Here is a 14,474-nt window from a genome sequence, read left to right as displayed (position 1 = left end):
CCTTATTTGAGATAATAAGGGCACTTCAAGCTCTTATTTGAAATAAGATCCAATGCACTTATTTAAGAAAATGAGGACACTTCGGACCTTTATTTGAAATTGTCATAGTTTTCTAAGTATGGATACTCGTGCTCTAAAAATTCGAAAGTGTCATTTAAAGTTGAACTAGCCCTATGCATCCATTATAGACTAGAAAATCTGAGAATTTTAGAAAGATTGACTGACTAATTCTCGATGAGAACGCGTTTATTTTCGCAAGCAAACAACACGGAGGAATAAATAATTTTTGTGGACTTGGCAGCGTTCCTGGCTTCTGCCGCTTCCTGCAGGCCAATTGACTGGGACAAAGTCAAATGACTAACTCCTATAAATGAAGTTGCTAACAGGCAGCAATTCACATCAATCCTCAACGAAACAGAATTTCCGACACAGCCAAAACCAAGCCCAGAAATTTTCGGCGATGAAGTTCTTTCCAACATTTGTCCTCTTGGCTTTGGCATCATCGTGTGCCTTTGCCTCTGACCCGAGTCCTCTTCAGGACTTCTGTGTCGCGGTCAACGACCCCAACTCTGCGGTGTTTGTGAATGGGAAGTTCTGCAAGGACCCGAAGCTCGCCATGGCAGATGATTTCTTCTTCACAAAGTTCAGATATCCAGGGAACACATCGAATCAGCTCGGATCCAAAGTCACGACTGCTTTCGTCGACCAATTCCCAGGACTCAACACACTAGGCATCGCCATGGCCCGCCTTGACTTTGCTCCATACGGTCTGAACCCTCCCCACATTCATCCTCGTGGCACGGAGATGCTAGCGGTCATGGAGGGCACGCTCCACGTCGGTTTCGTGACATCCAACCAATTAAACAACACTCTCTTTACCAAAGTCCTAACCAAAGGAGACGTTTTCGTGTTTCCACAAGGCCTCATTCACTTCCAGCTGAACATTGGACAAACGAATGCACTGGCCTTTGCTTTCTTGAGCAGCCAGAACCCGGGACTCATAACAATCGCGAATTCAGTCTTTGCGTCAAAGCCGCCGATCAATGTCGATGTCCTCGCAAAGGCTTTCCAAGTGGACAACAAACTGATCAACTATCTCCAAGAGCAGAACTGGTTTGACAACCATTAGTCAGTTGTTCACAAGAACAATTGTGTTTGTTCATTAACCTGTACAATTGGATACTTGTACAATTGCTTGTTTATTGAGAAGAAACTCTATATCACATTGAGAAGCTTACATCGAGTATGAGCAGTGAATTTTCATTTTGCATCTTATCATCAAAAGGGCATAAGTGGTATTTTATTTTAAATTCCAGATCTATTTTGTTGTAATTAGCCAAAAAAAGACTTTACAAATATTTAGAGGGCTAAATTTTTTTATTGGTTTGGATTTTTCATTCGACACAATATTTAGCTAATTGAACTTTAATTGATAACAAGGAAACGGCCACAAATGACCCCGGACTATCCTTGTTGTCACATATTTATCCTAAACTTTTCTTTAAGACATCAAAATTCTCAAACTCGTACATGTGTGGCCCATTTACACTCTGTCAAGGTACCATCAATGAACACAATTAAAAATTTGCCTACATGGACTGCTAAAGACAAACATTGTGGACATAAAAACGATGCAGCTTAAGTGAGATAAAATCTGCTCACGTGGCTTAAGTATAATAAAAATGACGTGATTTCGGCTGGAAAATCCTTTGATGGAGTCTTGATATAGGGTAAATATATTACAAGGTACATGTTTGAGGTTTTTGATGTCACAAAAAAGTGTGTCATAGTGGGTATTATTTGAGATTTTGTCGTCACAAAAAAAAGGTTATGGGAAGATGTGTCACCGTGGACATAATTTGAGATTTTTTGTTTGTCTTTTCCCTCGATAATATAACATATTCAGGAATATCAACACGGCACCCCTGAATGGAAATGAACTTAAACGACGTAAGAATTTTTAAAATATGGCGTGACTCGAGTATAATTATGTACGCATTTCAAGCAGCTGCAAGTCTGGCATTCAAGATAAAAAAAAATGACAGGAGCAATTTTCTAATCTTAAAAGTCAATTTTGTTAAGTACCATTCATAACTAATTAAATGGGCCGCCAATTGGGCTGAAAATTAAGGCGCTCTCCATTTTACCCTTCTCTGTTGACATTACTAATTTCGTGACTAATTACATCTAATTAAATCAACAATCGATGTAAAAAATGTCCGAAGTCTAAACATACAACTCGTAAACCATCATTCTCCTTTATAAAATTTAACAGCAAATCGTAGGAAAAAGACCGAGAGAAATTCGCCGTCTTCTTCATCATTTACCCTTCTTTGTCGACATTATGTTCAACGAGGCATGATGTGCATCTATGGCCTCCATGGTCACTCAAGGAATTGATTTCCTTTACTTGTTGCACTTGCATTCAAACTATATGAAGAGCTTCGAGGACTATTGTGCATACCTCGATGACGGGTGCGCTAACAATCGAGTGGATATTTGTCGCATCGTTGGAAAGGAAGGATAATGATATATAAAATTAAATTTTCTTTGATTGATCTTGCCCTGTTAATTTTTTTTTTTTTTTTTGTGTTCTTTGTTTACGATCTTTAGTTTGATTGTTGATCACATGTCACATGCCACATAGACTGCCATGTCATTTAGTAAGTTTTTAATAAAGTTTGGTAAGTATAACATTACTCATAGTTATTTTATTTTATTTTTGAGTGCTCACGATTACATAGCAATCCATGCAAATGGAGACAACAGATAATACAAACTCCAGCATGAAATATGATAAAACACAAATTTCCTTGGGAGAAAGTGCCACCACATAATCATAATCCATTGGAAGTAAAAGAACAAATCAATTAAGCATCAACCGAAGCACGCCCGGCTCAAATCTATCCTAAAGAATGATGGTTTATTACTTCAGACATTCATGATCAGTTACATAAAGAGCAATTCCTTATTGAGAAGCAATCGTCAATCTAAGCAATCACGTATGGAGAATATAACGGTAATCCTATGTCTTTGAGGTCAATGCATCCACTTTAGTTGTTGTCATACCAAAACTGCGCTTGGAGGTAGTCAACCACCTTCTTGTCCACTTGGAAGGCCTTGGTGAGAACATCCGCCGAAATGGGTGGCTTCGATCCGAAGACCGCATTAGCGATGGTAATGACTCCTGGGTTCTGGCTGCTCAGAGCGGCAAAGGCCAGTGCGGGGGCCTTTCCGATGTTCAGCTGGAAGTGGATGAGACCGATTGGGAACACAAACACATCCCCTTTGTACAAGACTTTGGTGAGCAGAGTGTTGTTCAATTGGTTGGACGTGACGAAGCCGACAAGCAGTGTGCCCTCAGCTACGACCAGAATCTCGGTCCCACGTGGGTGAGTGTGGGGAGGGTTCAGGCCACCTGGAGCGAAGTCGATACGAGCCATGGAAATGCCGAGAGTGTTGAGTCCTGGAAATTGGTCCACAAAAGCAGGAGTGACTTTCGATCCGAGCGGGTTCGCGGTATTCCCCGGGTATCTGAACCCCTTAAAGAGGAAGTCATCTGCTGTGACTTGTTTTGGGTCCTTGCAAAACTTTCCATTCACAAATACTGCATAACAAACAGAATTCTTGTTATTAGGCTTGGCTAAGCATAAACTCTTTTTGGAGCAATTCCTTTAGGATCATTAGAACAGAAATCTATGAGTGACGCTAGAGCAGAGCTCCAACCTTTGGGATCATTGATGGCCACGCAGAAATCCTGAAGTGGACTCGGGTCGTAGGCAAAAGCGGCGGCGGCTGCCAGAGCAAAGACGAGAAGGCTAATTGGGACAAGCTTCATTGCCGTTGTGCGCCGGAGGGTCGGGGCTTTGATATCTTCCTCTGTTGTTCGCTTGAGATAGAAGCGAGATGTCTCGAATGGAGACATTATCCCTTTTTATAGATGATGGTGGTTTTGACCCAGTACTAAATTTTCTCTGACAAGCAACCTTTCCCAGATCCATACCAAGTCTCCTATGTGGTAGTTAATTTCTTATTCCGAGAGAGGAATTATTCCACAACTGCTACAATAGAATGCCGCTCACTTTGACCTATCCTCTTTCCAAGAAAAGGAAAAGTATGTCATCTGATATGTAAGTGGGACTTCTTCAATCCTATTTAAATAGTCGGTTTCCTTCTATAATGTCTCGAAGCCCTGCGCGATCCAAGTTCTGCTGGATTGAGCAAGGGCCAGTTCTTCTTGAGGCGATTATATGTTCAAATATTGTGTTGGCAATTCAATAGTTGCCAACACAATAGATTTCTGTTCACTTCCTATAAATGTCAAGGAAAACACTTACCAAGCTGTTGATTCACTTCCTATGTAGGGTGTTCGCACATAAAGAAAATATCCGCAAATAATGAGTTCCCCCTGTGTGTGCTACATTAAGGGAAAAAAAGACACCTCAAGTACTAATATTTGTGTACGATATTCATTTTGGTGTCAATTTTTTTTTTTGGATCACTTAAGTGCTAATTTTTTTTAAAAATGATTATTTAAGTGCCAACTCGGGCGAGATCGCCGGAATTTCTTGCCATTGGCACTAAAGTGATCTTTTTTCTCCGTGACACTAAAGTGATCTTTTTTTAATCACTCAAGTGTCAATTTTTTTTGAAAAATGATTATTTAAGTGCCAACCCCAATGAGGTCGCCAGAATTTCTCATCGTTGGCACTAAAGTGACCGTTTTTTCTCCGATTTGGCACTTAAGTGATAAAAAAAAAATATTGGCATCAAAGTGAGCGCTGTACACAAATATTGACACTTGAGGTATTCTTATGCCCTACAATAAGTGAGATTGATCATATTTAAATCTTTGGTTTCCTTGTATATTGTTTTGATGTCCTGCGCCATTCAAGTTCAGCTGGATTGAGCAAGGGCCAGTTCTTCTCGTGGTGCATCATATGGTCATATCGAGTTGTCAATTCAAGATGATGTAGGAACACTTACCAAGTTGCCGAATGGGTACAAATAGAATGAAATCAAACTTTGAGGTGTGGATTCATTTTCTTTGAGGAATTATTTTCCCCACGACATTGCTAATGGCTACTAGCAAATGTCCTTCGGCATACAACGAAATCTCCACCGAGAATATTAGTTAGTAATTCTAATATTTCTCCAAGAACTCTCAAAGGGAAGCAATTGAAAAAGATAATTGTATATCTTTGAAAAGAAATGAAAATGGAAGTTGGTGTTATGAATTGGACAGACACATTCAATAATTTATAGCGAAAATCTTTGAACATACACGACCTTTCAAATTTGAACAATTATGTCAGAATATATACAACCTTTTGAAGGTTGCATTCCCTTGAAATAACCGCGAATAAGTAACCGCCGAGTGGAAGAAGACACTTCTTCGTTTTGAAGAAGTAAAAATTTGAAATTAAATAATAAAAATAATTGTAACTCGTTTGTGAATAGCCAACTTTTTTGCTAGGACATCATGGTTATTTTATTACTATTAAATTTGAAAGTATAAAACAATAAAAATAGTTGTACCTACTTTGTGAACAGCGGTACTATTTTGCTAGGAAATAACAGTTATTTTAATAAATAAAAAATCCATAATTGTGGATTAGTGTCAAATTGAGTCCATGGCGCACTTATTCTTTTCGATGTGAGACAAGGCACCTCTTAGTTTGTTTTACAAAAAATATCAACGATCCCCCGCTTTGTTTGTATAGCAAAATCACAAAATAAAATTTTAAAAATATACAGCCAAATTTCCATAAGATTAATATAAAGGTCTCTTTTGATTAAACATTTATTTAGTGCAAGTATCTCAAAATTCTATAAAAGTTTAAATAGTTGTAGCTTTAAACTTGTTACTTTAAATAATAGAATCGAACATACCACACATATGCTAGTCTCTTGTTTCAACAAGAAGTTTTGTAATTTGCTATACTATCATGGCATTGTGTTTGTTCCTATTTCATGAGTTATCTTTTGTAAGAACAGTACTATTTCTCAGCTCATCTTGGTTAAGAATTTACCACGTTTTTCTATTACTATTAAACACATTACTAATTCGTATTATATGTCATTGAGAGTATAACTCAGCTTCTAATAACGTAACAGACGATACCGACTTCTTATGTTCGAGCTAGCGTCAATATCAAACAATCATTTTAGTAACTTGTTTTTACCCATTAAACCTTATGACTAGTGTTATACTAGTATTATGTAGGGTTATCATTACTATTGATTTTGGTCAAATGATTTCAGCCCCATTTCTTTTGAGGTCATTTTACCACATCCCTTGGTAGAGCGTTTGTAAAGGGATCGACCATATTCTTGCTTGACCTCACATAGACAATTGTTATGATACCATTTTGAACTAATTGTCTCATGTACTCATGTTTTTGACTGATATGTCTAGACTTACCATTATAAGTGCTATTTTATGCCCTTGCCAAAGTAGTCTAACTATCACAGTGAATGAAATAGGAGGCATAGAACTAGGCCATAATTTGAAGTTCAACATTAAATTTCTTATCCATTGAGCATCTTTACCAATTGCTGCCAAAGCAATTAATTCATATTCCATTGTTGAATGAGTTATGCATGTTTATTTCTTGCTCGCTTAAGATGTAGCACATCCACCTAACACGAAGATCCATCCAAAAATGGAATTTTTGTCTCCCACACTTATAATCCAACTAGTGTCGTTGTACCCTTCTAATGCAGCCATATAATTTTTATAGAACAATCCCCAATTTTTAGTTCTCTTAATATAACAAAAAAATCTGGTGGCAGCATTCTAATCTTTTATACTTGGATTTCTAGTATATCTACTCAACTTGCACATGGAAAATGTAATATCATGTCTAGTACAATTGCATCACACACATCAAAGACCCTATAACACTCGTATGTTCAAGTTATGCTATTGCTATACCAGTATTACAATTTAATTTAATACTGAAATCAAATGGAGTACTCATTTCTTTGGAATCAAGATGTTTAAATTTATTTAATATCATTTTAACGTAATCACTTTAGCTCAAAGAGTGAACCCCATTATGTTTTTTAACTTCGCCCAAATATTTCATTTTAAATATGAAAGTTAGATATTTCTTAGTTTCAATGATTCCAGTCATATTGATTCCAAAATTAAGCATATCGTTAAGATAGCTCACAAAGGTATTAGCTTACTGAGTCACCAACATTTAACAAAATCTAGGCATCGACCTTTTTTATCATCCCAACATTTGCATGCCCCGATCGAATGGAATGATCCCTCTTAGTAATATCCTCGTTTGATGCATGAGACCTTGTCAATGTGGATCCGATCGTGGACTTGCTAGTCGGGTTTCGCTCGATTGCATCGTGGGTCTTGCCTATGTCCGACCCACATTGCTCCCCATTTCCTGTAACTCTCAATAGCCGTCACCATAATCAATGGAGCGTAATTAAGTGATCCGACGAAAAGTTTTGGCACCAAAATCAATGTCGTACGAAATTTATAACATTTTTATGTCCTTTCCTTATTCAAAAGATATGAAGATCATGAAGAATTGTCGTGCATACTTTAATGATAGTGTGGGTAGTCGAGCGAACATCTGTTGCAATATTGGAAAGAATGGGTAACCATATATGATTGATCTTGCCATGTTTATGTTTTTCTTTTCCTTTTTAAAATTTTTTGTTTGGTTGCTCACTCTGCGACACCCCAAAACTTAGGGCCAGTTCAAGCTTGGGTTCGGACTAATTATAGATAGTTGCTAGATGTTGAGATAGCCACCACGGAATAAAGAATTGCCTTCGGTATGGATTATGGCTCAGTAAACCAATCGACTATGCTATTGATTGAGGGTCGACTGTGTGTCGACCTTAAATCAAAGATGGATTGATTATGGTTGACCTCACCTAGTTGTGAAATGACCATAGGATCACCCCGAAGTCGACCGGGGATTGATCCGTGGGATAATTTGCAAGCTGACATCGGTCGACAACTAAACTAGCCATGGGTTTGACAAAGGTCTATTTATATCAAAACCTTGTACCAACCACACACTAGTCAAGGATTAGCCATCCTGGATTGTGTGATGTGTTGCTGGAGGACTAAGGATCGAGACGAACCAAGCCTGCATCAATTTGAATTGGTCATGCGAGGGAAGCTCGATAGTGTTCGATTATGTTATCGGTTTAGGAACGGGTGATTCCAACCCTAAACCGAGATAAAATTTTGGTGGCTCTCGACTCGATAGACAACTAGACACGTGCTGGAGCGCGTCAAACAGTGGGTTGGGTGGCACCTCTGGATGTGATTACACGTGAGCCGATTTCATTCGGCAAAATAGATAGTCCGACCTTTAGCTTGTTAGGCCCCTAAAGCAGAGAATTGCATAGATATCTTGAAAGCTTGGTAAGCTGCACCTTTGAAATCTTAGAGTAATGAATAATAGGTCGAATGTTAGATGACCTTACCCATTTAAATAGAATGCCCAAATTGCCATTAGCGTTAGTTATGCTTGGCATCTATAGAATAGAAATGGAAACCTAGGACACACTCAATTGGGCGACATCAAGGAAAAACTGAGATTTACGTATTAAATCTCTATTTTAAATGTAAAATGAAATAAAAGAAATGATCTTTTGATGTATAATAGTCGTGTAACCTATAGAGAAAAAGAGATGAGAAATTCAATTATAAAAATATGTCATCATTAGGAGCTAAATGTTATAGGATTATAGGATGGCTAAATGGACAAGTTAAAAATAAGACAAGTGGCGTCTAAATTATTATTAATTAAATTAAATGTAAAATATTGGCTTGGAGAACAAGAAATGGCATCTAGAATATTCTCAAGGGAATTAAATAAAATAAAAATACAATTGGCTTGGAGTGCAAGTTAGCATATAAAGACAAAATAGGCTTAGAAAACAAGTTGGAATAAGAGGACGACATGTGGAAAGAGCATAAGACGAATCTGACTTGGGAAACAAGTCAAAAATATAAGACAAATAAAATAGAAATATAATATAATATTTGGCTTGAGAAACAAGCCAAGCATATAAGACAAAATTGAATTAGAAAAAGTAACCTAGGATCTTTAGATACCTTAGGCTAGCCATGTGGCAAAATCAAATGGTATATCTAGAATATTCTATGCCAGTAAATTTTTTAGAAAAGATAAAAGAAATTAATTTTACTATAATTAATAGATATAAATAAGACAAATAAATATAATAATAATGAAAAATACCCTATAATGGGTATGAGTTATGGAGAAGTTTCTAGAGTCTAAATTGTCTTAAGTGGCATAATAAAAGAATGACACATAGTAAAACTTGGAGAAGAAGTTGGCATAAAAAGACAAATATGACTTAGGGAACAAGTCAAGCAAATAAAATGAAAATGTCAAATTTTAGCTTGGAGAATAAGCCAAGGGAAGACTCCAATGAGGTGATGCCATATGGAAAGTATATAAGGACAAATCCGACTTGCGGAGCAAGTCAAGAAAGGCTATAAATAGCACCAATGCCCTTAGGGTTTAGGCCATCACCTCTCTCCCTCTCCCTCTCTCTAGCCGAACACTCTCTTTCTCACTCCCTCATTTTTTGGCCACCAAGCACCACCACAAGCCGCTGTCACTGAACCGCCTTCGGAGATGCCACGCCACACACGATATGGTCGGCCAATCTTTTTATTTTACGGTTATCTACTAGAGGTAAGTGATATCTAACCCTTATCTAGGTCGTAAAGCTTTAGCTATTCTAATGCTTGCTTAAAAAGTATATGATATGTTGGTCGGGGACTAAGTGCCATACGATGACACGTGACTCATGGGGGCCACCTCTTGAACCTTGGACCATTGTGATGCATGCTCTCCTTGGTCTTGCTACCTTTGGTGGTGAAATGAGATGATATTATATGATATGATATGTTATGTTATGTTATGTTATATGTCTCATTCGCAAGGATGAGAGGGCCTCGCGCATATATGAAAAGGGTGGATCCACATGACATGATATGATAAGATATGTGTACACGCCTCATCCGCAAGGGTGAGAGGGCCTTAAAAAGTGCGCAATATGATATGAAAAGTGCAGATGTTATGCATATATGAAAAGGAATCGGAAGCGATTCATATATGATATGATTGCTTGCATTATGAATTGTACCTCTAGCTTGCTTCCTATATTTGGTTTAGATATTCACTTACTGAGATAGTTGTATCTCACTCCTTATCTTTTCAGATTTGTAGGTAATGGTAAATCCCCCTCCTCGTTTCGGTATTATTATGTCCGTAGAAGCTTATTGTATTGATGTTGTGGCTGTGAAATAAGAAGTAACTCTTAGACGCTACATGACTACCGTATGGGTGGATGAAGGTTACCACATGTTGATTAAAAAGCAAAGCGAAGATGAAGCTCTTTTGATTGAGAAAAAGTGTTGCATGAAGATGGATGGCGTGTATCTTAGGCGATCGATCTACATGGAGGAGTTTCTAGAAGCCGAAGGCAACTTTTTGGGACATTTTACCATCCTGAAGTAGAGAACCTAAATGGAGCCATGTTATGATGCATATATATGTTGTAGATCGATATAGTTTGATGTAAATGATATGGATAGATGAAGCATATTATTACTCATAAGTGTTTCCCCTAGATTTTTAACTAATCGAAAGCTTAAAATGAAATCGTTTCCGCATGCGAATCATTGATAAGAGTGAAAACAATTAAGGGTCGATTTTGAGGACGGTGTACCTGGGACACCACATGTCCTCCCCCGCAACGTCGCGATTTTACGATCCTCATACGGTCTCGATTTATAAATGGCGTAAAGCCGTAGTGCTTTTGGAGGAATTCAAGAGACCGAGAGCCCTAAAGGGGCTTTCGCCTCCTATCACGGGTATGAGGGTCGGGTCGGGGGCGTCACACACTCCATATGTATTTGAGGACATGGCGCATGCCACATAGGCTGCATAGTCATTTAGTTAGTTTTTAGTAAAGTTTTGCCCGAATTTCCCAACAAATCCCTAACGTTTGGTCCAATTGCATTTTTGCTCCAAGCTTTTTTTTTTCTAAAAAATTTCCAACTTTCACTCTAGCTGGTCCAAAATGGTCATTAATTTCTTCAAAATTATCGACATTAGGGCCAAATTATTAGAACATGTGTTTTCATCGATATCTTCACCTTCATATGAAACAACAATAATCTTCACATGTGGATAATCATGAATAAACTAGTGGGTAGATTTGAAAGTAAAGTGAAAGTTGGGCGTTTTTTTAACACAGAAAAAGTTAGAGTGGGGATATTTTGTAGACAAAGAAAAATCGAGGCAAAATTAGGATCGGATCTAAAATTGAAGTTTTTTTCAGAGAATTACCCTGCAAAGTTTTAGTACGTGTAACATTACCCATAATTTTTTTATTGGTTAATTGCTCTCAATTAATCACAATCCGTGCAAATGGAGACAACGAGCGACACAGACTTCACAAAATGTGATAAACACAAACCCCTTTGGGAAAAAGTGGAACCGCAGAATCTGTTGGAAGTAAAAGAAGAAATAAAAAAGGGACGGACCCAAGCATGTCTGGCTCATATCTATCATAAAAAATGATCTTTTTATTACTTCAGGCATTCATGACCAGTTACATAAAGAGCAATTCGTTTATTCGGAAGCAATTGTCAATCTAAGTAATCACGTATAGAGAATAGTGGGGTAATCCAGACTTCTTGGAGGTCAATGCATCCACTTAGTTGTTGTCATACCTAAACTGCACCTGGAGGTAGTCAACCACCTTCTTGTCCAGTTGGAAGGCCTTGGTGAGAACATCCGCCGAAATGGGCAGCTTCGACCCGAAGACTGCATTAGCGATGGTAATGACTCCAGGGTTCTGGCTACTCAGAGCTGCAAAGGCCAGTGCAGGGGTGTTTCCGCTGTTCAGCTGGAAGTGGATGAGACCGATTGGGAACACAAACACATCGCCTTTGTACAAGACTTTGGTGAGGAGTGTGTTGTTGAATTGGTTGGATGTGATGAAGCCGACAAGTAGTGTGCCCTCAGCTACGACCAGAATCTCGGTCCCACGAGGGTGAGTGTGGGGAGGGTTTAGGCCACCCGGAGCGAAGTCGATACAAGCCATGGAACTGCCGAGAGTGTTAAGTCCTGGAAATTGGTCCACAAAAGCGGGAGTGACTTTCGATCCAAGCGGGTTCGTGGTATTTCCCTGGGTATCTGAACCCCTTAAAGAGGAAGTCATCTGCTGTGCTGTGACTTGTTTTGGGTCCTTGCAAAACTTTCCATTCACAAATACTGCACAAGAAACAGAATTCATGTTATTAGGCTTATCCAGGCAGAAACTCTTTTGGGAGCTATTCCTTTAGGATCAATAGAATAGAAATATAAGAGGGACGCTATAGCAGAGCTCCAACCTTTAGGCTACATTTGGTCATCCGGATTTCTAGTCGGGATAAGATTAGATAGGATTGGATATGAAATCCAGGGATTTTGCCATAATCCTATCCAGTGTTTGATAAATTGCAGTAATAGAGCCGGATATATTCATATCAAATCACGTTCATTGTTTGATATTGACAATATATCAATGTAAATGAATTTGAAAATATACAAGCGAACTGCAAGAATATCTCACAATTCACTGCCAAATCCGGTAAGAAAAAGAAAATATAACCATTCATCTTTGTGACTGAAAAGTTTTGCATCTCTCGCTATATTCGTTAAACTTCAATATGAAATACAAAGTTACGGAGGATAAAGATGTTTGAATTTTTTTTTTTTTTCTGTTTTTCTTAGACTTTCGATGAGAACCGAGAAGTTATGAAGGAGAAGAAGTTTCCACTCTCTCTATTTTCGTAGAGCTTGATCATGAACTAAAAAATTACAAAGCAGTCATGAAACTTCCACATGAACTAAAGATATAAAAGAGAAGAAGATGGAGATGCTAGTTTTTTTTTTTTTTTTTTTGGGAATTTCATTGCTCCTCGTTCTTCGAGTATTAGAAAAATCATTTTCAAGTTTGAATATATTCACTTAAAATCTGGGTTCTTCTACTTCACTTTTACTTATTTTTTAATTATAAATCTCTTTTTTATGATTATTTTGATTCACTTCCATCATTTCTTAATAAACTTTTTCATTAAATAATAAACTATACAATTTTACTTAAAATATGTAACGATATAGATACTAGAATATATATATGTAGACACACACATACAAACTATTTATTATAAAGAAGAAAGAAATTAAATTATGAATAAGATTTATAATGAAAAAATGAAAACAAGGTTTTATTTATTTATTTTGAGTTTCTTTTTAACATTAGAATTCAAATATATTTAAATATAAATATAATTTTATTTTTATTATATAAGAAGTTTGTTATTTAGAAAAATAGTTTTTATACCATGAACAAAAGAAATCCTATTCACCTTTATCCCTTCTCTCCCATGAGATAATTTTATCCAGGCTATATCCCATTTATATCCCATTGTATCATATTCTGAGCAGGAACCAAGGATAGAATAAAATTTATCCTATCTAGACTTTTATCCTGATTGCCAAACGTAGCCTTAGGGTCATTGATGGCCACACAGAAGTCCTGAAGAGGACTCGGGTCGTAGGCAAGAGCGGTGGCGGTTGCCGAGCCAAGATGAGAAGGCTAATTGGTAAAAACTTCATAGTGGTTGGGCAGCGGAGAGTTGGGGCTTTGATGTCTTCTCTTCTGTTGTTTGCTTGAGATGGGAGTGAGATGTCATGTATGGAGACATTGTCCCTTTTTATAGATGATGGTGGTGTTGATCCCGTGCTAAATTTTCACCGATAAGTAACACTTCCCAAATCTGTACCAAGTCTCCAATGGTTGTAGTTTATTTCTTATTCCAAGAGATGAATTGTTCCACATCTGCTGCAACATCATGCCTTCTTACTTTGACCCTTCCTCTATCCCAGATAAGAAAAAGCATGTCATCTTAAGTGTCCGGTTTCCTTCTTTACTGTTTTGATGTCTTGCGTAGGTTCAGATTCATCCGGATTGAGAGAGGGTCAATACTTCTCTAAGTGCACCGTATGATCATATCGATCTGTCAAATTGCAAATGATGTAGGTAGCAGTGTTTTCACATGGATCTCCATCCTCCGCCTCTCCATCCTTCACTAGGAAAACACTTGCCTGGCTGCCGATTCACTTCTATGGATATCGTGTTTACTTTCTTATACAAACATGCAGGGTGTTTCACACATAAAGAGAATATCCATGACAGATGCTTCGATTGAGAAAACTTCCTAATATATTTTGAAGATGACAAAATTATCCTTAGTGTATCTTGAATATAATAAATGCATCCAAGTGTTTTTCTTCAGAAAGTGAAGTTTGTTGAATCCTCTCAAAAAGTTACTTCATAGATATTACCAAAGTAACGGGGTGAATATCATCATAGCTTATTCGCGAATATATTATCAA

General features: G+C 37.6%; 3 protein-coding genes across 3 annotated transcripts; 1 reads left to right on the top strand and 2 right to left on the bottom strand.

The window, feature by feature from the left end:
• Positions 1-460: 460 nt before the first annotated feature.
• On the top strand, positions 461-1,159 carry LOC125314994 (germin-like protein subfamily 1 member 14). The gene has a single exon (XM_048278718.1). It carries the CDS (start codon positions 461-463, stop codon positions 1,127-1,129), a length of 669 nt encoding a protein of 222 aa, XP_048134675.1. The 3' UTR covers positions 1,130-1,159.
• A 1,874-nt stretch (positions 1,160-3,033) lies between these two features.
• Positions 3,034-3,838, bottom strand: LOC125314996 (germin-like protein subfamily 1 member 7). The gene is made up of 2 exons (XM_048278720.1): positions 3,727-3,838; positions 3,034-3,607 (listed from the first exon to the last, which is right to left on the bottom strand). The coding sequence occupies exons 1-2, from the start codon at positions 3,836-3,838 to the stop codon at positions 3,054-3,056; spliced, it is 666 nt and encodes a 221-aa protein (XP_048134677.1). The 3' UTR covers positions 3,034-3,053.
• Positions 3,839-11,512: 7,674 nt separating this feature from the next.
• LOC125315200 (germin-like protein subfamily 1 member 17) lies at positions 11,513-13,932 on the bottom strand. Its single transcript, XM_048279630.1, has 3 exons — positions 13,834-13,932; positions 13,575-13,674; positions 11,513-12,305 (listed from the first exon to the last, which is right to left on the bottom strand). Exons 1-3 carry the CDS (start codon positions 13,930-13,932, stop codon positions 11,746-11,748), a joined length of 759 nt encoding a protein of 252 aa, XP_048135587.1. The 3' UTR covers positions 11,513-11,745.
• Positions 13,933-14,474: the final 542 nt, after the last annotated feature.

Source organism: Rhodamnia argentea, chromosome 5, assembly GCF_020921035.1.
Source record: "Rhodamnia argentea isolate NSW1041297 chromosome 5, ASM2092103v1, whole genome shotgun sequence".
Taxonomy (NCBI): domain Eukaryota; kingdom Viridiplantae; phylum Streptophyta; class Magnoliopsida; order Myrtales; family Myrtaceae; genus Rhodamnia; species Rhodamnia argentea.
Note: the sequence above shows the minus strand (reverse complement) of the source record. Positions and strands in the feature narration are given on the sequence as shown.

What these genes read in the sequence shown, in the direction of transcription:
- LOC125314994 (XM_048278718.1), top strand. Translation starts at nt 461, where the DNA reads ATGAAGTTCTTTCCAACATTTGTCCTCTTGGCTTTGGCATCATCGTGT.
- LOC125315200 (XM_048279630.1), bottom strand. Translation starts at nt 13,932, where the DNA reads ATGATGTTGCAGCAGATGTGGAACAATTCATCTCTTGGAATAAGAAAT. An exon ending in TTGGGAAGTGTTACTTATCG is followed by an intron (nt 13,675 to 13,833) that starts GTGAAAATTTAG and finishes TTTACCAATTAG; the next exon opens with CCTTCTCATCTTGGCTCGGC. An exon ending in TGACCCTAAGGCTACGTTTG is followed by an intron (nt 12,306 to 13,574) that starts GCAATCAGGATA and finishes TTTCTTGTGCAG; the next exon opens with TATTTGTGAATGGAAAGTTT.
- LOC125314996 (XM_048278720.1), bottom strand. Translation starts at nt 3,838, where the DNA reads ATGAAGCTTGTCCCAATTAGCCTTCTCGTCTTTGCTCTGGCAGCCGCC. An exon ending in GGCCATCAATGATCCCAAAG is followed by an intron (nt 3,608 to 3,726) that starts GTTGGAGCTCTG and finishes TTTGTTATGCAG; the next exon opens with TATTTGTGAATGGAAAGTTT.